A 26,440-nucleotide genomic window follows, 5' to 3' on the forward strand; every position below is an offset into this window, starting at 1 on the left:
CACACACGTACACACACACGTACACACACACGTACACACACACGTACACACGTACACACACACGTACACACGTACACACACACGTACACACACACACACACGTACACACACACACACACGTACACACACACACACACGTACACACACACACACACGTACACACACACACACGTACACACACTCTATTTATGGTACAATGTCAAACAGACATGAGTCACACAGGTGGGTCAGCCATGTCAAACCTTAGGGCTTTTCATTTTTCCTTGCCATGATTTGGGTCGCCAGTCTCCTGTAGCTGCGGGCTGTTTTTTGTATATAATAATATTAAATATACCATTATATTTCTCTTGTGGCCCGGGGCTGGGTTGCACCAATTTTGCAAAAGTTCCTTCTTAAGTTTGTGTTTCCTAATTTTTACTATTTATACAGCTGGTGCAACAGGCCCCAAAGGATCAAACGTGTCTTTTAGCATTGTATCTCCAAACCTACTAAGGCCACGGCTAATACGTCCCAACCCTGTTGAGCCTGCCTCTCAAAAACTGCTGTCTCTGTTAGCATTGCGGCTTCAACCCCATCAAAGCAGGCTGTTAGCATTGCGGCTAATACTGCCAAACCTCGCTGTTGGCGATGCAGATCACTCCTTGTTAAGCTTGCCTGTTAGCATCACAGCTAACCAACTTAAATCTGGCAAATTCTGGTTGCTGTTCCTGGCGTCTTCACAGTTAAAAAGGTGTTATTTCGCCACCCAGCCAACACACTCGTGTGGGGCTCACGAGAAGAAATCGAAATTCTTCTGTTGAAGTTGCGTTTGTTAAAATATATTTATATAATATATAATATAATTTTTTATATTATTATTAGGTAGAGGCTTATATAAGCCCATATCCAAAGCCCATAAAGTTTTTGTTGCCTCTTCCTGCACTATATGTTATGCTTTAATTTGCTTTTTGTGAGTTTTTTTTTTTATTGAGCAAAATAATCTGTCCATTTAGTGCATGTTTCCCTGCACTCATTCTAAAGTGATGTAGCGTTTTCACAGTAAAAACTCTTTATTAAAGTCATTTCTTTCAGACAATGTGATTTAGTGCCTAAAACAGAAACTAGATTTGGAACCTCAATCCTGGAGCTCCAGACAGTTTCAGAAGTGTGTATCATGTATAGTAAGTGTGTTGTGCGTGTGCTGGAGCTGACCTGCAGGCGCGGTCTGGAGAGTTGAGGATTTCGTAGTAGAAGACGGAGAAGTTGAGGGCCAGGCCCAGGCGGATGGGGTGTGTGGGCGGCAGCTCGATCATGGCGATGTCACTGGCTGCTTTGTACGCTACCAAACTGTTCTCCGCAGCTTCCTTCCTGTCGTTGCCCGTGGCGAACTCTGCCAGGTACCTGTGGTAGTCACCCTTCCTGCACACACACACCCGCAAACACACAAACGCAGACCTTAAACACTTCTGACAGCTGGGCTGAAGTAACTCAAAGCAGTTTTGAAGAGTGTGAGACAAATGTGCAGTTCTCTTGTAGGAAAAATACCTTGTTTTTCGATCTAATCTCTTTCTCTACCACATATTTTCTATTATATGTGACACATATGTAAAAAAAGGAGAAAAACTAGAATTTTTCAGTTGCAATTCGGTCCACTTCCATATGTGGCATTAAAATCTGATACATATCCAACATGAAGCAATGCAACTCAGTCTGAACGGCCACCTTTGAATTCAAGTGACCGTTATGTTAATTAAACATTCAACATTTGTTGACTGCCGTGGTGAGATAATAAACATGAAAGTGACAGGAGATACTGCTGTTTAAATTAAATTAGAAGATTTTAAGTTTAGTGAAACCATGTAGGTAATGCAAAGAAGTGAGTGTGGCTGGAAAAACATGAACTTTTTAGAAAGCTGGCATGAATTCAGTAATAAGACAATTCTGTGGCTAACAGCTAGGCTTAACAGCTTCTGTGGTGCTAGATAAATGAAACAGAACCTTCACGTGAAGCCCAGCTCTTCTGAAAATACTCATTAGTTTAGGAGTGTGGACTGTTCAACAAATGTTGGCTATTTGCAGTGTGAATGTAACTTACGTAATCAATTTAATTAAAAGTTCTGTGGTTGAAATACTGTTTCTGAATCAGTTTCTCCGATTTTGATATTTATAGGTATGAGTAAAATGAACATTGTTTAATTCTATATAACTACTGCCAGTATTTCTCCCAAATTCCATATAAAAATAGTGTCATTAAAGCATTTATTTGCATAAAATGAGAAATGGCTGGAATAAAAAAAAGATGCAGAGCCTTTAGCCCTCAAACAATGCAATAAAAACAAGTTTATATTTATAAAGTTTCAGAAATCAATATTTGGTGGAATAACCCTGGTTTTTAATCACAGTTTTCATGTTAGCATCTTGGCATCATGTTCTCCTCCACCAGTCTTACACACTGCTTTTAGAGAACTTTATGCTACTCTTGGTGCAGAAATTCAAGCAGTTCAGTTTGGTTTGATGGCTTGTAATCATCAATCTTTCTCTTGATTATATTCCAGAGGTTTTTAATTTGGTAAAATTAAAGAAATCATTTCTTTAAGTGGTTTTTAAGTGGTCTCTTATTTTTTTCCAGAGCTGTATGTACATACAAACTTCACACATTCTCTCCAAATTAAAACAGCTGGTCATAGGTTCCCAAAGCCATGCACATTTTAACTGAGCTGGCTTCAAATCCTTTTCTAAACACAGAGACAAACTACTAAAGTACTGTTAAGATAAATTAATAAGTTGAAAATCTTAAAATAAAAGAGTTATAATGTGTTAGTATGAACACTAATGACGACGGACATGCAACTGAATTGAGCTCAGGGCAGCATAAGAGGGCAGTATGTGTGTTATTCCTCTGAATGAGGATGAATAAGGACGTACATTTTGTAGTAGAAAACCTTCGACTCTCCCGTGTTGGCTGCAGGAATGAGGTGTTTGTCCAGTACATCCAGAATGTCGTTACAGATTGATTTCAGCTCCTTTTCAACCTACAGATGGAGGAAAGGAAAAAAAGTGGTGTTGGTTTACTTTCACTTTTTTAAAGGTTATTTTATTTCTTTGTTAAAGGAGTTTCAGTGAAGTTTCTTCAGCACAGAGGCTGGAGTAGAATTAGCATTTGCTGTTAACCACAGTGCTAGCTTTTTTCCGTTCAGAGATGAGTATATCGGACTGTTGTCTGTGCGTTTACTGTGTTAAAGCAAGCTACTTGGGACAAACTGCTAGCTGATAGTGCCCTGGGTTACCAGAACACTCTGGGTTCCTGAGTGTAGTGCATTTACTAGCGCTACTAAGTGCAGCTAGTGCTGCTGCAAACTGCGCTGTTGAAAACATTGGAAATCTAAGCTTACTGTAAATAAACAGAAGTGCTTTACTCAACCAAATAAATAGTTTTAGGAGAGAAATCTGCAGATTAATACCCAGCGCTTGTTTGATTTTTTTTTTTTAAGAATTAGTTTTGTTCACTTGGGTGCCTTTCAACCCTGCCCATGTTCTGAACCCACCGTTTGCCTGTATTCCCGGATCATTTTGAGTTTGTCTTCTCCTCCTTTGCTCTCCTCCTTCTGTTCAATGCTGCTGATTATCCTCCAGGAGGCTCTTCTGGCACCGATCACGTTCTTATAGGCCACAGATAGCAGGTTCCTCTCCTCCACTGTCAGCTCCACGTCCTTCCCCGCTACACTCTTCATCGACTCCACCATTTCTGCACAAAAAAATACAAGAAAAAACACAAAAGAAGAGTGTTAATTTCAATGTTTCATCTGTTTTACAACATGAAACCTTAATGCTTATACGAATTAGACCAGAAATGTCCACCTTAAATGATGCTGCAGTATTGGACATATACAGAACTGGGTCCAGAATGATCCACTGCCGATTCAAGAGTGCCAAGTAAAAGCATTCACAATTCACAAACCCTAGTCTCAAATCACACACCAGCAGCACAGGTCGAAAACGCACAGATACCCAAACTCAACATGGAAGAAGTCTCTTAAATCACTTTAATAAGTTAACATTAACCCAATAATTAACATTTAACTCCAAATGTGATGACCTTCAGACTGTTAACAGCGAAGGAGATAAAGTGATACTTTGCACAAGTAACACTGTGTTGCTGTTGGAATTTGTTCAGATGGGATGAAATGCTTGAGCTGTTGTGAGTAAACAGGTGAGCCCACTGTTTGCCCAGGTGAAGGCTGAGCCTCATTGACTAATCAGCACAGATGATGAGTTGAAACCAGATTAGTGCAGCAGATCCTGGATGAGCTGTATAAGTGTCTATAAGGCCACAGCAGGAGCAGAAGAAGAGTGAAATCTTACATACCTTACTATGGTTGATGGCAGCAACTATTACCGTATGTTTCGCTCTATAAAGCACAGTTAAAATCCTTTAATTTTCCAAAAATCATCAGTGCAGTCATGTTCTACAGGAGTTTTAGCTTAGTTCTCCAGCACAGGGGCTGGAGGAGCATTAGCATTAGCCGCTAACCGCTTTCCAGGTTGAGAGGTGAGTATTATTGGACTGTAGCCTGCTGGCAACCCCGCCTAGCACTGCTGGAGCAGTATTAGCATTAGTCGCTAACCGTGCTAGTTCTTTCGTTGTTCAGAGTGTATATATATATATATATATATATATATATATATATATATATATATATATATATATATATATATATATATATATATATATATATATATGTGTGTGTGTTCAGTGTTAAAACAAGCTATGTGGGACAAACCACTAGCTAATATTGCCCTGGGTTAGCCAATATTAATCAGGGTTCCTCAGTGGCTCAGTTAGCCACTAACTGCAAGCAGTTACCAGCTCATGTATACGCTCCAGCCTTAGTGCTGGAGAAATTTGGGAATCTAAGCTTACTGTAAATAAACGGAAGTGCTTTACTCACCCGAATGAACAGTTTCCAGGAGGGAAATTTGTGTAGATTAACATCCAGCACTTGTTTGCCTTTAAGAGTCTTTTTTGTTACAGTTTTGTTTACTAAGCTTAGCTTTACTTAACTTAGTTAGCTACACAGGTACACGTAGGTTCAACAGAGTAGTAATATGTTGGCTTATCCTTGCAGACTCCTGCAGTCTGCTTAGCTCAGGTTTGAGAAGTCATTAAATTAAAGAGTGATCACCCTGTGTGTCATTAGGTTTCTAACCTGCCAGTTCCCTGTTAGGCCCCTGGCACTGATATCCAGTCTCTAAAAGCGCAACCAGACTTTGGACCTGTTCACCTGTGACCCATATGTAAACCTCCCTCTCTTCTGCTGAGTGTCTCTCACTATGATGGTGAGAGTTTTGCTGAAGCAACACTTTTCTTTGGCCCACAGGAGTTGTCAGCTTTACAACCAATTTATTACACTTGCAAAAAAAAAAAAAAAAAAAAAAAACGGATACTGCTTAGCGAAAACTGCAGTTTGATGGGAACATTACAGTCTTAATGAATCAGTACTGATTATATTACAGCTAAACGTGTGGTCCTTTGTTAAGCCAATCTTTTAATGCTCCATTTATACTATGGTCATAGAGCTGACATTATTTCAGAAAACTGCTGAAGGTTGAGAATATTAATTTAACAAGCTAAATTTAAGTATCTGTAGTATAAAGCTACAGGTGCATCACCAAAAAAATAATATTGGAGTTACTTTATTTTAGTAATTCAGTTCAAAATGTTAAAACTCATTGTATAGATTTCTTTTATTGTTGATGATTATGGCTTACAGCCAATGAAAACCCAAAAGTCAGTGTCTCAGAAAATATAAGAATAAGAATATTATATAAAACAAATTGTTACATTTATGTATCAGTGTGCCAAGTCCTGCTGGAAAATAAAATCCACTGACTTTGGACTTAATAAAACACAGTGGACCAACACCGGCAGATGACATGGCTTTCCAAACAACCACTGATCAAGAGTAAATATTGCAATAAAACTGTTCTCCATCAAGTAGTGGAGATGAAAAAATCTGATGAACATCCAACATCCTGATGTCACTAAAGTTCTAGTTACTGAATGCATTCAATTCCTCTCAGAAAACCTCCACAATCTAGTAGAAAGCCTTCTTGGGGCAACTCACAGCAGAGAAACTGCTCAGTAGAGACTCTTTAAAACATTTAAATACCATCATTTTAATACACATGTCAATTTCAGAACAGAAAAACAACCATTTCTATTGGCCATTAATAAATCAAGAGTTATGAACAGACACACTTACAATATCACTCTCCAATTTTTGCCAACTTCTACCAAATACAAGTATGGCGATTGGTGTTTTCCCCCCCTTCATATGTAACTTATTGTCCAAGTTAGGACACTTCAATTTGGAAAAGTTGTCAGTAGTTAAATTAAAAATACACCAAACTAGTCAGTGATTTACAGTCTTAGCCTAACATGAACATTTATAGCCAGACCTGACCTAACAGTCATTACACAGAGTCATTCCAGCAGAAAGTAGAGAGGAGCAGTGTGCTTTTTTCTACCCAAACTCACCTTCGACCTTTCCCACCAAGCTGGTTGCTGAGCAACTCTAACCGTGGGGGGAATTCTTGGTGGTTAAGAGCGGTTGATTGGCTGCGCTGCATGCGTACAGAAACCAGGTTAAAGAGTTTCCAAGCCCTCCAGCTCTTCTTCATAGAGCTTCAGTGAGTGTCAGCAATGCATTTACTACTGCAGCCATTACTCTGCACACTACACACTACATCAGCCTATCAGAAAGGAGCTGTGTGTAGAACTGGGGTGTGACAAAGACAAAACCATTAACTCTGCAAAGCTTTAAAATTAGCTTTTTTTAACTCACTATTATCGGCCAATGATATGGGGTGTAGGGCTGGCCTGAATAGCGTTTTTTGAGCTCCGGATATTCGGCACTGATTCAAAGCGAATATTCGAATATTCGTTTTTTTAAAAAGAGGTAAAAAAATAAAATAAAAAAAGCAAATCACGGCCCCTTTAATCCACTGAAAAATGTTCAATTTGCTCTGACCGACGAGACATATTCACCCCGGATTTTTGGTGTTTTTATCCCCCATATTTTTGTGTTTTCACCCCATATTTTTTCTGTGTTTTTAGCCCAGATTTCTTTGTGTTTTCATCCCGGAATTTCTGCTGCCCCACACCGTGGCTTATCCACTGCGTAAGCAGGCTAGGAGGCTGCTGCACGGTTTCTCCGCTGCGCAAGCCAGCCCAGTAAATTGCTGTTTGTGTTTTCACACTTAGGCTATTTGCTTAAAAAAACAAACAAAAAAAAACGTTTGTTCAGGAAGTATTTTATATTCTTAAACATTGTTAATTATATTAGAGGACAGTCATTGTAAACTGTACTTGGTCTATTTCGGTTAAAGGTTTTGTGCAGGGCATATTACTGATTTTGTATTTTTGCACTTGGGCTATAAGCTCAATATTAAATATTTCGTTTGTTTAGAAATTATTTTATATTTTTAAACCATGTTAAATTATATTAGAGTAGAGGAAAGTCATTGTTAATGACGTTATTGTACTTGGTCTATTTCGGTTTAAGGATTGTGCAGGGCATAGCCGTATTACTGATTTTGTATTTTTGCACTTGGGCTATAAGCTCAATATTAAATATTTCGTTTGCTTAGAAATTATTTTATATTTTTAAACCATTTTAAATTATATTAGATAAGAGGAAATTCGTTCAGACATCATTTTTGTAGGCCAGGCTTTTGTAACCTACTGTTGCCACATTACCCCTTACGTTTTATTATATAAATCAGTTTCGAAGAGCCTGCATTTTTTTTTATCATGTATAATAGAGGTCTGCGCGAGACTGATTTTTAAACCCACTCTTCCACGTCTCGTTACCGCGCCGCAAAAAAATTGCTTCTTTTAATCCCGCGCCCGCCCGCCACATACACATTTCTGCCGCTCCCGCCCCACGTTCCTAATATAAATTAAATAAACTACATTTAATGCTTAAAATTTACTTATATATTTATTAAAACAGCAGCGCTGAATAGTGCGGTCCCGTTCCTTACCCCAGTCCAAACACCATCGGTGTGTGCTTGTGTGTGTCGGTCCATCCTGCGCGTTGAGAGTTTTCTTTAGGTTTTTTTTTTTTTTTTACAATTATTACAGTTTTCTTAACTATTTATTAATTTGCTGCCGCATCGTCTGGATTAAACTCCCGCTCCAGCCAATAACAGTTCAGTTCTGTCCCGCGCGCAAGATATTCTGACGGGACCCGCGAAAACAGAAGTGGTTAGAGTGAGGTGGAACTCTGGAAAGGAGAAAAAAAACGAATATCCGAATACCAAAATTAAAAACCGAATACCTACTCAACGAATATCCGAATACCCGAATATTCGGGTCCAGCCCTAATGGGGTGGAGGGAAAAAAGAACGAAAAAAGCTAATTAAGACTACGGCAGAGCTGACATTATTAAAATCCACCAAATAGGAGCATCTGCTAATCATGTAACTAGTGCTATCTAGATAGATAGATAGATATTTTTATAATCACAAAAAAAAAATAATGATTATACAGTGTGTAAAATCGGGATTACCCCATTAAAAAAAAAAAAAAAAAAAAAAAAAAAAAAACATTAAAATTTTAATCAAATTCATTGTGAAAAATCACCCAGCGCTACATGTAACAAACAAAATAGTAAACATAACCTTTGTTTATTTTACAGGATGCAGATTAGACTGGAGGGCTGATGATACAAATAACACAGCAAAAAGCAGAAATGGGTAATAAATCAACCTGGATTAGGTTTACACTACATACAGTGTGAAAGTGTCTCCTTCATGATTTTTTTCATTTTTAGCATGTTTGTCACTTAAATATTTTATAAACAAATTTAAATATTAGTTAAAGACAACACAAGTAAACAACATGCAGTTTTGAAATAAAGGTTTTCATTTTTTAAGGGAGAAATAATGTGTTTGACCCCCAGTTATAATATAACATAACTGTGGTTTATCACTCCTGAGCTTAATTTCTGATCTAAACCCTATTGAGACCCTAAAAAGGTGCTGGAAAACCCTCAAAAATAGTGGAAATACAACAATTCTCCAAAAATGAGTGGGCCAAAATTTCTTCACAGCACTGTAAAAGACTCATTGACAGTTACTGCATACAGTTGATTGCAGTTGTAGCTGTTAAGGGTAGCCAAACCTGTTATTAGGTTTAGGGGGCAAACACTTTTTTACACAGGGCCATGTAGGCTTGGATTTTTCTACCTTAATAATAAAAATCATTTAGTGTTTGTGTTGTCTCAGACTAATATTTAAATGTCTTTGAAGATCTGAAACATTTAAGAGCGACAAACATGCAAAAAAAAAAAAAATAAATAAAAAAAAAAATCATGAAGGGGCATACACTTTCACACCACTGTATATTTACAGTGTTGACTAATTAAGCAATAATACTCGAGAGGGAGTGCTATAACGTGTAATATTACACGTTATAGCACAAACCTCAAATGTAGCATTGCAATTATACCACATATCCATTGTCGCTGTTTACTAAAGAATTTAAGTTAAAAGAGGATGAGAAAATATGATCTGATAAAATTGTTCCATTGCTGCTCTGTTTGTAACTGCGCTGTTTAACTGGTAAGCACTGCATCATTGCTGGGTTTCCTGTATGTGGTGGAGTAATACATAGAGAGCTTCGGTTACAGTGCATTACCGGCTGATAACGGCACTCATAGAACACCTCTAAGCCAATCACATTGCAGGGTCGAAATTAACTGTGGTATAATATAGCTTGAATAACATGTGAAAGGACAATATCACTGTGAAACAAGCTTCCTTTTTACGTGCATTCTGGCACTCAAAGCACTTAAATCCCAGTGTCCCGACAAATCAATAAATTACTACAGCAAAATATAGTTTAGGGATTCCAACATATGTTGACAAGTTCTTGAGGCAGTGGTGGCTCAGCGGTTACAACACCAGGCCATCGACAACAAGGTTGCTTGTCTTGTCGTTGGTGGTCATCACTATAGACCACACCATCCACTCTTATACAATGATGGTGGGCCGAAAAGCACTTAAATCAGACATTCATGGAAACAGTTGAATCAGTTAAATCAGAAGCCCTTCATCAAGATCTTTTTCAGAGACTGTAAAAAAGATGGACGCCGTGTCGCCATTCCATTCATTCAATGAAAATGAAGCCAAAATCTTCCCTCCATGTTGGCGATCCTGAAACCCGAGTCTGCGCAGTAGAGACCAGAGGAGGGAGAAAGACTGTGGAGAGACCGCCTACTCATTTAAATAACCCTGCCCCTGAGGGCTGCCTCCACTGAGATATTCACAGTCTATGGTCCCGCCCATACAGTCATTGGTCCCACCCCGGCTAGGTGTAACCCAGCCCTTTTACAATAACCACACCTTTTTGAGTAGAGCTGAATAATGTTTAATTTAACAATATAGAGAGAGCAGAGGTTACACTAGTTGTTGCATTTAAATAATGGAGGTAGAAATACAGTATACTGGGAAAAAAAACATGATTGAAAGTTGTCTGTTTTGCCATTGAAACCTATGGCGATGGGTGGGGTTACACAGTGGGCGCCCGACCTGTGGTGGCTTCACTTTTGAGACGATGCTCTGTCCAGCTATACACAGTCTATGATCTTAATCAAGACACAGCTACTAAATCTGCTGTTAAGTGATCCAGCTCACTCTCGGAGCATGCAGGGCTAAAATTAGCTCAAAGAAACTAGAAGACAGTTCTACAGTTATATTCCCCATTTAATCCATTTAAAACCTTTAAAACAGTCAGAACACATAAAACAGTAGGACACTGGCTTTGGGTGAAGTTCTAGTAAAATAAACCTTCAGTTAAGCACAAAAAAAAAAATCCCAGAACTACATAAATCTGGTGTGCTCCTCCCCGTTAACGGTTTACCTTGTGAAATATGCACCAGCTTTGCTTTGAGGTTGAGCCCTAAAGGCAGCTGAACAGACTTCATAACCGCAGGCATGCAAAACAAGCATGCTACTACAATTAGCACAGATTTGAATGATCCAGGTCCATGAAAAAAGAATTCACAAGATCCCACACCTCAGCCTTGAGGAACCCCAGCCTGCCAATCAGCTTTCAGCTGTGAACACAATGATTTTCCTGCTTCTGTAATAATGAGTCAGTCATGACTCATCCAGTCATTGATTTTAATGAATTCAAAGTGAACGCTCCACTGAAGAAAAAAAAAAAAATAGGACACTGTGTGAGGTGGTGCTTTCTATTGGTCAGGTTCACATCACTAGCCTATCACTAGATGCCAACAGTGTGCTGGAAGTGTGTAGGAAGAGAACTTAAGCACCAATATTCCAGAAAACACCATTATCTCCACTGCTTCACAGATCAACACTCTCTTGTACAACTCTAGGGCACACCAGACATTGGGCAAGGTGCAAGATTCAGGGTTATCTGCTGCAGAGGGTCCTATTGTAATGGCATGTCTCAACATATTTACAGCACCAGTCAAACATTTACACACTTTCTCAATGTTTAATTTTTTTTCTTTTTATTTTACTACATTGTAAATAAATTTGTAAAGTCATCCAGATTATGAAGGAACACATTAGAAATCATGTAGTAACTTTTAAGTGTTCATCAAACTAAAATACTCTCATCTGTGGTGCTTAACTTGCATTTAACTGCTAAGCTTATTCTGTGCAACAGAGGTAACTCTTGGTACTACTTTCCTGGGGCAGTCCTGATACGTGCCAGTTTCATAACGTTTTTGATGGTCTTTTCGACTGCACTTAAGGATGCTTTCAAAAGCTTTTAAAATTTCTGGTTTCTGGTTGACTGATCTTAATTTCTTAAAGTACTTAGTCGATTAGTTCTTGCCATAATATGGATTAGAACATTAATCAAATATTCACTATTCACTGTATACCTGTAACTCTACCTCTTCACAACTTTACAACTGATGCTCTCAAACATATTAAGAGACAAGAAATTCAAGTAATAAACTCTTGAAGTTCAGCACAGCTGTTAACTGAAAACCTGAATTCCAGGTGACTCTACCTCATAAAGCTGACTGAGAAAATCCAGCAGAGATGTGCAAAGCTGTGAAGAAGTACTTTGCAAAGTTGAAGAATCTAAAATATTAGATTGACCTTTTTTTTCAACATTATTTTTTGTTTACGAAATAATTGCATGTTTATTTTTCTTCAGAGTGAGCATGCCTTTAATATTAATCTACAAAGCAGAACATTTTAAAATTAAGATATTTCAGTGACTCAGCAGACTGCATGATTGAGAATAAAATAGTTGATGCAGTGCTCACAGACTGTACTCTCTTCCCCATTAAAAAAACAATGCATATTCTTTTTAGAATTGAATCATGTGGTACCTTCCTCATCAGGCTAGGGCTAGCTGCAATGATTAGTTGATATAACTGACAAATGTCGATTATTTAAATTTGTCGAACACAAATTTCATTGTCAACTAATCGTCAAAGTGCTGGGGACAAAAGTGCAATGGGAGATGGGTAAATGGTTTGCTCACACAGTTTACAATCAATTTAGTTTGTGTCTCCAGAAGTGCCCAAACACAACAAATTACATATTTAATCCCTAAATATCAGTACTTTTCACGTTTAAGTAACATTCAGATATTTAAATGCCATTTAAATATCACGTTCTGCTGTTTCTATTGTTTTTAGTGCTGACAGAAATAATCGTGGACTAATCGAAAAATAATCGTCAGATTAGTCGACTACCAAAATAATCATTATTTGCAGCCCTACATCAGTCATGATATTACAAAATATTTGAATATATCCACATTTATGATATACTGTCCAGCCCCAATCACAATAATCATGCAGTCAATAACAGTGAGCCAGCCTTAGCAACAAATGTTTGTGAACAATAGCAGAACATCTAGGCTAATAAATGTTAGTTATCAGAAGTGACCTTGTCTAGAGGAGCCATGGACACAGAGCTGCATTTCCCTACACTGTTCCTTCTTTTTTTTTATTTATTTTTTTTTAGAGCTTTAAAGAGATTAGGAGGAGGCACCTTTAAAAGCGTCATTTCCACCCCACTCGCTTCCTCTCTCTAATGGAGGGGCTGGGGGACTGCCAGCACCCTTTGCGCAGCAGAACGCAAGAGAGCCCATCCATTACAGATTGTGCTGAGTGCACGCCGAGTGCACGCCTGGCTGTTTATGCTGATTCAGGACCTGCTGTTCCCTGACTCCATCAACTGGGAGACACTCTCAAAGCTGATCCCAGGCTAGGGTTAAATACACGACAACAACACAGCCAAACCAAGTGCCGCAATACTACGCCCAGCGTAGAGCATGTGGACATGGCCACCAGCCATTTCTAGTGGGGCAGGCATTCAGGAGTCAAGCCCAGGCACGCAGGGAGGAGTCCATTCATAACTCAGCAGGAGAAGAGCAAGGGCACGGCCAGCCTCCGTCAGACACCAGGGAACCGGGTCTCTGTGAAGATTAGCAGGGGAACGGGAGGGATGAGGTCACTGGAACAGAAACCCTGACGAGCCTTCGGTAGTGGAGGGCTTGTCCAAAGCTCGTGGGCACTCGTGTGCTGATGCAGGACGTTTTGCGATGATGTATGGTGTTCCAAACATAGCAACAGCACCTCTGGAGAGAAACACACTGGTCAGCACTGCCTGACCAATGAGAGGAGAACTCCTTACAGGTCCTGATGAAACGCAAAGCCTATTGCCAAAGCCAGACTGCAAGAAAGATTGAGGGAAAGTCCAAATCTGAGCCTATAGGTTTGGTGCTACAGTGGCACAAAACACTACAAGAATCTACTACTTCCCATATTTGATACCTGACTTGCAGGAGGCATATACTAATAGCAATAGCCCTAAACACTAAGGGCGTTTACACACAATCCCGAATACGAGATTGAACCAATGAAAACGCTGATATAAACCAATCACGTGACCCAACACACCACACTGGGAGCAGAAAGCATCCACACCTGCAGCAGATGGCACTGGAGTTGTCAGATATGTGCTTTGACCAAAAAAAAAAAAAAATCCCACAATGCATGTCGATTGTGTTACCTGCAAAGTTACGGCCTACCGCCACTACACGGCAGTGTAGTCATTGATGTGAAAACGCTGCCGTACTGTTTATTGTAATTAAAGCATCTGATTAGTTTGATGCAAGGCTATTGTAGAACAGTGTTTTTGGCGAAATGCTACATCAGCTCACAATTTTTAATATTTTACTAATTAAGGCTCTTTTCAGTATGTCAAACATTTTGATCAAAGTTATTATTATAACTTGTTTGATGTTATTTTTTATTCACTTAAATAGTTTTATCCTTGATTGATTAAGTTTATTGATTTTATAACATGACGAATTAAAAGGATTGGTTATAATCAAGCAACAAGCAACATTTCCCATGCAACTAATGTTTTAACTGAATAGGTAATACATTTAGAGTTATTTAACATTAAGGAGTAGTTGCATTCATTTGTTTATTACATGTGTTTACATTTATAAAAGTTACATCCTGCCTTTTGAGGATAGTCCTTGGTGCAAATGAGACACCCCTGTTTTAGACAAAAGAGGAACAGTGGAACAAAAGATGGGCTATGGACGGATGGATGGAGAGGTTTTAAAAGAAACGGTATCATGAGAAGAATCTTTTTATAGTATCAACAATACATTGTGCATTGTAAACGTGTCTTTAAATAACGTGATGCAGGATTTCTTACTTCTACCAAATAGCCTAGCTTTATCAGTGTGATTACGTTCATCATTGGCTGTGGCCGTTGTACTCTTCATATCGATATTTAACTCATATTGACCAAAATTAAGAAATATATTGGTGACCATTTTCAGCCATATCATCCAGAAAACCTATTCTGAGCTATAAAATATTATGGTGGTCCTACAAATTGTTTAATACAACAAATCTACTGTTGGCTTCATACCAAAGGGATGAACCATAAGGAGTCTGTGAAACCTTAAAACAAGTGCATCAAAATGCTTCAGAACAAAGAAAAAATGAAAATTCCTCTCTGATTATTAGACATATTGGACCGTCTGGGGCAGGATCAAGAAAGTAAATACCAAAAGGAGGCAATGGCAAAGATGGCATTTGCCAACAGCTGCTGTAATTATTGGCCCAATATACCTGGTTAGGTCACACCTGCAGAGCTGCTTGGCTTTAACTTCTGGAGAACATATGTTAGTTGAGTCGTAGAAAAAGTTATTTGTTTTTTTCATTACAGTGGCTTTTAGGTCCACATTTTGTTGTTTTGTTTTGTGAGTTGGAGCAAGAAAGTGGACCACTTTGTGAACCAAAGCCCTCGGTTTAAAGAATCCTTTAAGAAAATCATCCTAAAAAAGTGAAGACGGTTCAATGCCAGTTAAAGAAATGCACTCTAGTGTCCCGCAGGGTGTAGAGCGAGTCCCCTGTGGAACATGGAGAGCAGAAAAACATTAGATTGATATCTTTAATTACTCAGCGTCTCGAGAGCCAGGGCTGGGAGGGGCAGCAGCAGGGCGTAAATCTGCACAGCGAGAGTTGGAGAGGTGGTGCGGTAGGCGAGGCTGATGTATGACTTGTTCCATGCTGAAGACTGCCTGGTGTGGAAGTGCCTGTCGGGGCGAGGGTGTTGGGGGTGGGTGGTGGTGGTGAAGGAGTACAAGAGGGAGGGAAAGGAAAGGCATCACCATTACACCACTGCGCTGGAATTCCTGCAGGTCGGCTGGGTGGCCAGAGACGGGCCCTCCCACTGCGCCTGGAGCTGCACTGCTCTTCACTTCCTCACTGCCAAACTGGGGGAGAACAAAGGAGCTGGACTGGAGAGAAGGAGGGAGTGAGGGCGTGAAGGTACCTATGAAAACCCTACAGTGAACAAAGATGCACTGTGTGTCCAAATGTTTGTGGACACCCCTTCTAATGAATGAATGCACACATTTGCCTATGGTTAAGTTGCACCCATTGCTGACAGATGTGCAAATACAGCTTGAGATACAGCTTGTCTAGACCTTGTAGCGAAGTTTAGTCAATATAATACAGGACTTAAACGTTAGTATATGTACATATAGTGTACATTACCAGTCAACTTAAATTCTGTGTTTTGTAATTATTTTTTATACTAAAGTCATCCAAACTATTAAGAAACACATTGGAATTAGTTAGTAAACAAAAAAAGCGTTTTAGATCCTTCAATGTATCTCATCCTGTGTAGGTGACAGTTTTGCACATCTTGGCTGGATTTTCTTAGTCAGCTTTATGAGAGAGTCACCTGGAATCCAGACTTTCAGTTAACAGCTGTGCTGAAGAGTTAATAACTTAAATTTCTTGTGTTTGAGAGCATAAGTTGTAAAGTTTTGAAGAGGTAGAGTTGGTATACAGTGAATAGCTCTATTTGAGTAATGTTTTAATTCATATTATGAGAAGCAAGAACTACTCAACTAAGTTAAGGAAAAAAAATGACGTTAATAATTGAAGGTCAGTCAATCTGAAACATTTCAAATTTAAAAGTATCCTCAAGTGCAGTTGCAAAAAGACCATCAAAAACATTATGACGAAACTGGCACTCATCAGGATCGCCCCAGAAAATGAAGAACAAGAGTTTCATCTGTTGTACAGAATAAGTTTATCAGAATTACCAGCCTCTGAAACCACAAATTTCCACAGCTCCCCAGATAAGAGCACCTAAATGCTTCTTCACAGAGTATTTTGGTTTGATTAACACTTTTAATTACTACATGATTCCTTATGTGTTCCTTCATAGTCTGGATGACTTTAATATTCATCTACAAAAAGAAAAACAATGAATTAGAGGTTGTGCTTTTATATACCTCGAGTACTGTGTACCATAAAATACTCATTATTTTGTATCACCCACCTCTTAAAGGTAATGGGATAAACATGGAAGGAGGAAGAGTGAGCTAATGAGAGCTTGAGTCGTCCAGAAGAAGACAGGAAGGCGGAGAGTGTTCTAGCAGGAGTTTTTCCTGAGAGGAGGCCAGGCTAGTGCTCCATATGCACAGAGGGGGACCGGACTGGACTAGCCTGTTCTGTTCTTTTCAGAGCTTATGTAAGAGAAGAGAATCAACCCCCCCTACCCCCCACTCTCTCTCTCTCACTCTGTCACACACTGGTTTGCTCTCACACACACACCTCCCTCGTGTGTGCTCGCCTGGCCCGACCCCAGCTGCACTCTGCCTGGCGGGCTCCAGCCGGCTGAGCAGGGCCCGAACAGACTGGAGTGAAGAAAAGCTCTAAAGAGAACAGTCTCTCCATCCCCCCCCCCCTCAATATTAAGGCCCAATCCCATTTATCTTTTGTACCCTTACCCCTAGTTTTACCCTTGAAAAAGAGCTACACAAGAAAAGGGGTGATATCCGCTCCTTAAGAACTGTGAGAATCCTTTACGAACCTGTGGGTGACCTTGCTGGTCTGATGTGATAGCAGTGGAGCACTAAAGTTTAGCAACTTCAGCAAGCTTATAAGCCTTTATCTTTCCATTCCACCTTAAAAGCTGCAACCTCTGCTTTCTGTTGCACCATTTAAGGTGGAATGGCAAAGTTAGCTAGTTAGCTATCTACTGAGACGAACTGATAGCATTTTTTTTATGCACATTATGAAGAAAACAGCCATAAAACATTTAAACTACACCATAAATTATGGTAATATAGTGGTGGTCATAATTTTTAAAAAGGAAATTGATAAAATTTTTAAAGGTCACCTTCCGTCGTTTTTTCTTTCATTTTAAAATGTCTAGTTGTGGTCTCTAGTATGAATGAATGACATGTGAGCCGTTTTTGTAAAAAAAAAAGTGCTCAGGTGTCTCTGTATAGCTCTTTTTTAATGGACTGTTTTAGGGGTGTGTCCAAAATGACCGGATTCCAGCTTTGCTCATGAATATTCATACATGCAAACAGCATGCAAATATCTCTCCTCTGATTGGCTAGGAGCACTGCGACGCCCCTTCGCCGCTCTGCCGCTCACTGCCTCCCACCTCCTAACTGATGAGCGGTGATGTTGCGTCGCTTCAGCTCCGCCTCTGGGAGTTTCTCGAGCCAAGGTGGGCTGGTCTGTGAGTTTCTGCCTACGTAGGCAGAAAGATAATTCAAAATTCACCCGTTTTTCGGAGGGGGGGGAGGGGGGATTTCTTTGCTTAGCTCCTGCAGACAATGGGGGCTGCAAAACAGTTTAATGTGCAGGTGTACACATTCAACTCGGAGAGACCTACTGTATTCCACAAAAAACAAGAAAAATCGGATTTTCGCGGAAGGTGAGCTTTAATACATCTATATAATATGAGTTTCACATTTTGAACTGAATTACAGAATAAAGTAACTTTTCAATTATATATATATATTTTTAATGCACCTGTATGTCAAATTGATATACAGCTCTGAAACAAAATAAAGAAACCACTTAAAAATGATTATTCTTTTTGATTTAGGAATATAATCAATAGGAAGATGGATAATCACAGCCACCAAAATAAGCTGAACTGCTTGAATTTTTGCACCAGGAGTGGCATTAAGCTATCCAAAAGCAGTGTGTAAGACTGGTGGAGGAGAACATGCCAAGACGTATAAAAACAGATTAAAACCAGGGTTACTGCACCAAATATTGATTTCTGAACTCTTAAAACTTTATGAATATGAACTTGTTTTCTTTGCATTATTTGAGGTCTGAAAGCTCTGCATCTTTTTTGTTATTTCAGCCATTTTTTATTTTCTGCAAATAGTCTAAATGACAACATTTTTATTTCGAATTTGGGAGAAATGTTGTCTGTAGTTTATTGGGTAAAATGAACATTGTTCTTTTATTCTAACATATACCTATAAATAGCAAAATCAGAGAACCTGATTCAGAAACTGAAGTGATCTCAATTTTTTCCAGAACTGTATATAGTATAGTACATTTACTAGTAGGGCTCAACAAACCACATGAGGTACCAGAGCAACCACCTGGCAAACTATGCCATCCGCTTAGCAACCACTATTACATACAAACCAAGATAATATGCCTTAATGTGCGCAACTGGAAACTAGGAATTTCTGTCCAAGTCTTAACTTGGCCTCACACATAGTTGCCCATTGGGGTCTCTAAATGGACCAGGAGGGATTAGACATTTCTTCTTTTTATAAAAAATCTCAAAAATCAAGACTAGACTTAATCCCGGTCTAGAAAAAAAAAAAAAAAAAAAAAAAAAAAAAAAAAAAACAAGTGTTACAGTATGCATGATAATTTTTTTTCTGGGATGACAACACGAATAAAGAGAAATAACAATACAGTAGAATACAATGTGTCCTAAATTCAGCCCCCCAACTCGAGACACAAAGCCTAAAAAACAAACGTGATACCTAGACAACAAGGCAGCTTGGGGAAAGTCTTGCTGGTAAAGAAACATGCCATCCATTAACATTTAGCTAAGGGGCAGGATTTTAAAGGGTAGTGGAGCAGGTCAGCAGAACAGCCTGCCGTAGACTGAGGGCAGTTACGCACTGAAAGAAATAAAACATGCCTATTGTGGCAGAGAGTGAAGGAGTGTCTTAGTTTACAGGAGAACGCCTCCCCGAACACAACGTACCTGTCCATTCTTAAAACTGGTCTTACCAGACTCCAAGAAGCAGAAAGCTCTGGGAGTTTGATGAATTGTCCAGTGGAAAAGCACTTTAAGCTAAAGTCTGATGCCTCAGTTATAGGTGGGGTCAGTGGGTGCAGGAGGGGAAAGCAGATACATAGACACTTTTACACAGCTTAAGATCTAGAGTGAAGATTCTTTGTGTTGCAGTTTGCATATTCATTCACTTCATATTGTGGTAGATTTTTGATACTAGTAGTACTTTAGTAGTATATTAGTAGTATATTATTAAAATGACTTGTTTTTTGTGTTCTGTCAAATCGGCAAGAATATTTTAATCTAAAAAATGGTACACACTTCTTAATATGCTTCTTTGAACAGTGCCATAGAACAACCTCTTTTGGACGCTTAAAGAACCATATTTATAACAGATGCGCGAGTGTAAAGAACCTTGTAAAGAACGCGGTATTTTCGCGACTTTTATTTTGACAACGCGCTCAGCGTTACGTCACCCTCACCCGGGAAGAGAGAGACGGAGGTTTGAGCAGCGGCAAAAATGGAAGCGGCGAGAGAAAACAGCGATTTTAAAGGAATAAAAGCATTTTATGTTCGAACTGTGACCTGTACTCGGTGCAGTGCCAAAACAGCGCGTTTTAATGCTGCACCATCTGAGCCGAGGACACCCGAGACGCGAGGACGCCGAGAGAGCAGGTAAATATAACTTATAATAAATCAATGAGATTAACATTAATGTGAATTAATAACAAAACGACAGCGCTTTGGAGTGTGAATTAATAGAAGCACTGTCTATAATGTGTGGTTAGTTTATTAGAACAGAGACAAGTTCATACGTGCTTTATGTAAAAAGTAAACACAGCGCTGTGGAGTTCTGAATATAAACAATAAAAATGTTAAAAGTTAGCGAAACTGAAGTTACTTTGGCTGGAAACTAAATGCATAATTTCTTCATCTAAGAGTACATTTGGCCGGTGAGACAAAAACTGTATGAACACTGTTGTTCATAAAAGGAAGTGTGTCTCTTATTTATTGGATAAAATATTAATTACCACTAGTGTCTAATGTGCCCCAATGCGATAGGTTTCAATCTTAGTGTTCATAAATGCACGGCCATGAACTTATTATTAGAGTTATTAGTCTTAGTGATGTAATTAGACCCAAGTAGTCCAACATATAAATAAAGAAAAAAGCAACATTTGTAATACTTGTGTATCACAATTATTCCACAGGTCCTGATATATTTGGGAGAAGTGGCTTGGTGGTAAAAGAATGCAGCGCACTGATCCAACACTGGCAGAACTGACAACGTCTCTGCTGTTCAGAAGCTAAGATGCACAACACAAAGACGATGTTTATGCTTTTTTTATTGATTTATACACTATATTTGATATTTACAAGAAATCCTAATGTGAAAGTAATGTAATTACTAATATTTTTTTTATTGTGGTATTTATTTATTTATTGTGTTTTATTTATTTGTATTTGCAATTTGGAAATGTATGTTGTGAATTAAAAAATATAACTTATCTAAAAAAGGAAACCAATTGGTCATTCATTACTAAGTAAAATGCCTTTTTAATTGCTCTTTAACAAAAAAAATGTTTTATCCGATTACTCGATTAATCGAATCGATTTTTCAGTAGAGTACCCGATTACAAAAATAATCGATAGCTGCAGCCCTTTTTAATAGTGAACTTTAATAGTCAGGTGGTATTCAGTAATACCGCTTGAGAATAGCTTTGCGCTAGATTTTCACTTTGACATTGGTGTGAGTTTTTGAATGAATCAACTAAATGTAAAAGCACTGGTCCAATCAGGCTTACTGATGCTGGATGATCTGTTCAGCCACTCCAAGTCTGAAAAGTCATGCTGAAATGGTATTAATGGAGCAACAACACTTTAAAGAACACCATTCTAATTCTCCACAGCCCAAGACTAGATGGCCTTGGCTGCTCCAGAGCATCCAATTGTTGTCAATGCTTTTTATGGAGATTATACAAGCTGTGTGTGCAGCTGAACACCTGCATATAAAATCAGAAACTGTTCGAGGCAGCAAGAGACCACACAGTTTATCCAGTCCCTGCAGAGAAGTATTGCCAACAGAATAAGACTCTAACATTAGGAACGAACATTCCTTCTAACATTTTATTTAAAACGGTAATGGAGGGCATGTTTTTCTTTTTTTTTTTTCCCCAGCAACCCTTTTCCCCCCTCCAAGCTTAACAAAAATAATGGAAGGTTATCATTAAATCATTTTAAATTCTGTATAAATTCATAAAATATTCCATGATTAAATAAATGTACAAGTACTTTAGTTTGTAAAACCATTTATATCACATTTATTAAATGTTATGCGTCACTTGCAACATTGTTTTTCATCATTTTAAGTTTTTGTGAATGTTCCGGCAAACATTTCCAGAAAATGATTTACTAACTGGCAAAGTTCTTTTCACATTATGATTCAAGCAACTATTACTACACCACACATTTTCAGAACATCCCTGGAAGAATATTTATAATGCAAAACATTCTTACAACATTCTCTGTAAGATAGGAAGGTAAAAGAGGCCCATTTTCAGGCTGACTCATTTCTCCTGATCCTTAGCATTTCCATATTCCATATGGAAACGCCTGTGTGTGCAGCCATGACACTTTCTCCTCCACGGCCTAGATATTAGAAAGTGACCGGACCTGCGCAACACCCTCAATTTATCTGCTCGTAATTTAGAGCGCACACACACACACACACAGTCCAGGCCCTCCTCTTAACAAAGCCCACACTGTGATTTAGACAATGATGACAGCCTTATCGCTATGGCAACTGACTACTTTATTGCTGTGTGTGTATGAGCATGTGTGTGTGTAAGAGTGCGAGTGTGTGTTACTTCTCCATTCAGCTGCACAGTACTACTGTGTTTATTCTGAAGTAGTAATGTAATGTCATTTGAGGGTGTGGCCTAAAAGCATCAATGCCCATCACAAAGATAATTTGAATTTATTATGCTTGTTTGTTTACATGCTGTAAATACGGTTAGAAAAATCAAGCTGGTTTGGTGGTCAAGGTGGTTATAGAGCTGGTCATCCAATCAAACACATATGTTCTTATGTTGTTAAACCAGCTAGATAACCTACTTATACGTCCGTATATAGTGAATGTTCCATTTGATTTTGGCCATGCTTTTCAATCAGGGTGGTCACGTTGGTCATACTAGCCTTCCAACATGCATCACCACAGTAAAAATCAAATGGCATGTTTCCACTTGGATGTTTTCTCTAAACCAACATTTTTAATGCTTGGTCAGACTGATCATGCTTGTTGACCAGCTAATGCTAACCACACACTAGACGACTTTGAAAATGACTCTGAAAAGACTTTATAGACTAAATATGACACCTTCTCACATATAAAGGTCACAGACTTTTTAGTTACAGACTAAGATTTAGCAAAGACTGGGGATCTTGCAACATTTGCAAAACTGCAACTAGATTCTTTTTGAGATTATTTTATTTTATTTATTTTATTATTATAATAAATGGGAAGAAACGTCAAAGAGACACTTTTGCTCACTCCACAGCTCCACCAGTTTCTCTTCCTTTTGTATACTCCAGGAGAATCGTGGTTTCCGAGCCATAGCCGGAGTCTCATCTGTGTGCTTGCGGCTTCCTGTAGCTCTCCTATTGGTTGTTGACGTTGTTCATGTCACTATTTGCATGAGGCAAATCTTAAGTCTTTTCATATTAAAGCACAGTTTATTTTATCTGAACGCCAGAATGAGAAAAAGGCTGACTTCCAAACCACCGTACACTGAACATAAATTGACGCAATCACAACTCGACTCTAGCAAGACACTTGATTTTATACCGACAATGGAAATTTGTCTGTGACAGTGAAACCGCTCGTAAATCGTTTGGTGTAAGGTCAGCATAAACCACCAAAGACTTGTCTACATATAAACTGGTCGAACATTTTAACCAGGTTGAGCTGCTCATGCTCTTTTTATTTCAGCAGTATAGGGTGCAAGCTACTTCTTTAAGTTTCTCCAGACAGGGATTATGCCAGGTCTTTGACTACTCAACATTTTTAAATGGAGATTTTCCATTAAAAGTAAAATATAATCTTGGACCAGGTCTAATCCCTTTCTGGGAAACTGTCCCTTAATTTTTTGTTTGTGCATGAGTCAGTAAACCAGGTTTTATTAGGCTAATACTACACCCGAACACTCTATTATTTGGTTGTGGTGAGGTTTCACTTCTCCATTTCTAGCATTATGAGCAAAGAAAACAGATTAAGAAGCCAACATGGTTGTCAAATGTTCTGTTTCAACTTGAATATTGCAGCACTTACTAGCTAAGTACTGCAGCATTTAAGGTGGAATGGAGAGTTCTGAACAAACAGAATGATTAAACCTCCTTTACACATTTTATAGAGAAAAACAGTGCATATGTCTACGTGAAACATTCAATTTCGGGATATATCGACTGCCCAAACCCTCTGGTGTGATTTAAGTTATTTAACAACCCCTAAAATCACTAGATAGCCATCCTTTCTTAGCTCTTAGTTACTACAGGCTAAAGTGTGTTACTGAATCTCACCTGAAACCCAATCCCGTGCAGAGCTTCCCAGCTGATACAAATCTGGACATTATACAAAGGAAATCACAGACTTCATTTACCTAGAGTTAGAAACTATAACTACATTGAAAATTATTTATGTGCTTGCTAGTTGCTAATACACCCCCTAAAATCCCCAAATCTGAACCTGAAGTTAGCGAAGCTAACTAGTTAGCTAATAACACCCCTAGAGCCCACATATCTATCTGAAGCTGAAGGTTAGCTAAACTAGTTAGCTAGCTAATAAACCCCCTAAAATCCCTATATCTGAACCTGGAAGTTTGCTAAGCTAACTAGCTAATAACCCTATAAAATCCACATATCTGAACGTGAACGTTAGCTAAGCTATCTTAAATCTAGTTAGCTAGCTAATGAACGCCATAGATTCCATATATCTAAACCTGTACGTCAGCTAACCTAGCTTAAATCTAGTTATCTAACGTTAGTTAATGAACCCCTTAAATTCCACATATCTGAACCTAAACGTTAGCTAAGCTAACTAGCTAATAACCCCCCTAAAATCCACATATATGAAACTGGCCGTTTGCAAAGCTAACTAGCTAATAAACCCCTAAAATCCATCTGAACATAAGCTAAGCTGTCTTAAATATAGCTAGTTAATGAACCCCATAAATCCCATATATTTTAACATGAAGGTTAGTTAAGATAACCAGCTAATAGCCCCCCTAAATCCACATATATATTAACCTGGACACTGGCTAGCTACCTAATTACCCAAGCCAGTTCAAATCTAGTTAGTTAGCTAGCTAGGCTAACTAATAACCCCCTTTAAATTCTAAATTAAATTCTCATATCAGAACCGGGACGCTAAGCTAAGCTAACCCATCTCAAAGCTAACGAGCTAACAGCTAGCTAATAACGTGACTGAATCAGACCGCTGGCTAATCTAATCTCAGTCATTCATCCTGCACTGCCTGTATAAACGCTCTCATTACTCTTTATTCCATTTAGAGGCCTTAACACAGATATGTCTGATACATAACAGGCTTTAAATAAGCTATTCTGAAACATGCGGGAGGTTCTAAGAGGCAAGCTTGCTACAATCAACATATCTGAACCTGGACTTTAGCTAAGCTAACTAGCTAATAAACCCCATAAAATCCACATAACGTTATCTGTACCTGACCGTTAGCTAAGCTAACTAGCTTATAAACCCCCTTACAATCCACATATCTAAACCAGAACATGAGCTAAGCTAACTAGCTAATAAACCCCATAAAATCCACATATCTGAACATGAATGTTAGCTAAGCTAACCGGCTAATAAACCCCCTAAAATACACATATCTGAATCTGAACGTTAGCTAAGCTAACTATCTTTTAAACCCCCTTACAATCCACATATCTAAACCAGAACATTAGCTAAGCTAACTAGCTAATAAACCCCATAAAATCCACATATCTGAACCTGAATGTTAGGTAAGCTAACTAGCTAACAAACCCCATAATATCCCTATATCAGAACCTGAACGTTAGCTAAGCTCACTAGCTAATAAACCCTATAAAATCTACATATATGTGAATCTGGATATAAACGCTCTCAGTCCACTCTATTCCATTTAAAGGCCTTTACACACGTTTAATGTCTAACAGGCTTTGAATAAGCTATTCTGACACATGTGGGAGGTTGTAGTAGGTGGTTCTCTTGCTACATAGATGGACAGACAATTAGCTGGCTAGCTAGCTAAAGTAGTAGTAGTAGCAGTAGCTGTAGTAGTGGATGTGGTGGTGGTAGTAGTAGGTTACAGGGGGGCCTTTCTAGCCATCCAGCCAAGCAACAGCAATGTCGCTCCCCTCCCATTTTTGAGCAACACAGAATGAAACAAGCCAAAATCAGGCAGAATTGAACCGTAAATCTGATGTATTTAAGGTGTAAGATGGTTACCGATAAGCTGGGGGTATTTTAACAGTCATAAAAAAGTGCAAAAAGGGAGCACCAGGGAAAAGGGGGAACAGTGAAGAGGCCTGGGATTGAAGTGAACAGTGTGTGTGTAGCTCTGTGTGAGTGTGTGTGTAGCAGATACACCGCAATGTTCACCGAACCGCAAACAGGCAAAGAGAAAGCCAGCGTCCAGCTTACCGTCGTATCTCTCCGCCTGCTCGGCGAGCTTCGCCTGGTACACGAAGTGCTCTCGGTCTGCCATGGCTCTGGGCGGCGGGCGGGTGGTGGGGAACAGGCGGCGCTGGAGCGAGGCTAGGCGGCGCTGGAGCGAGGCTAGGCGGCGCTGGA

The 26,440-nt window shown here is 38.9% G+C and overlaps 1 protein-coding gene across 3 annotated transcripts in view; it reads right to left on the reverse strand.

The window, feature by feature from the left end:
• Positions 1-26,440, reverse strand: part of ywhae2 (tyrosine 3-monooxygenase/tryptophan 5-monooxygenase activation protein, epsilon polypeptide 2) — a 35,688-nt gene extending 9,248 nt beyond the window's left edge. Inside the window, exons 1-4 of one of the 3 annotated variants that reach the window (XM_049467516.1) lie at positions 26,291-26,440; positions 3,525-3,724; positions 2,905-3,011; positions 1,192-1,398 (exon numbers count right to left, since the gene is read on the reverse strand). In XM_049467516.1, coding sequence (XP_049323473.1) covers positions 1,192-1,398; positions 2,905-3,011; positions 3,525-3,724; positions 26,291-26,354 — 578 coding nt within the window. In that variant the 5' untranslated portion in view covers positions 26,355-26,440. Of the gene's footprint in view, positions 1-1,191; positions 1,399-2,904; positions 3,012-3,524; positions 3,725-3,837; positions 3,939-26,290 lie in introns of those variants that run through there. The other 2 variants (XM_007229650.3, XM_049467523.1) reach the window with 2 other exon arrangements.

Source organism: Astyanax mexicanus, chromosome 1, assembly GCF_023375975.1.
Source record: "Astyanax mexicanus isolate ESR-SI-001 chromosome 1, AstMex3_surface, whole genome shotgun sequence".
NCBI classification, from domain to species: domain Eukaryota; kingdom Metazoa; phylum Chordata; class Actinopteri; order Characiformes; family Acestrorhamphidae; genus Astyanax; species Astyanax mexicanus.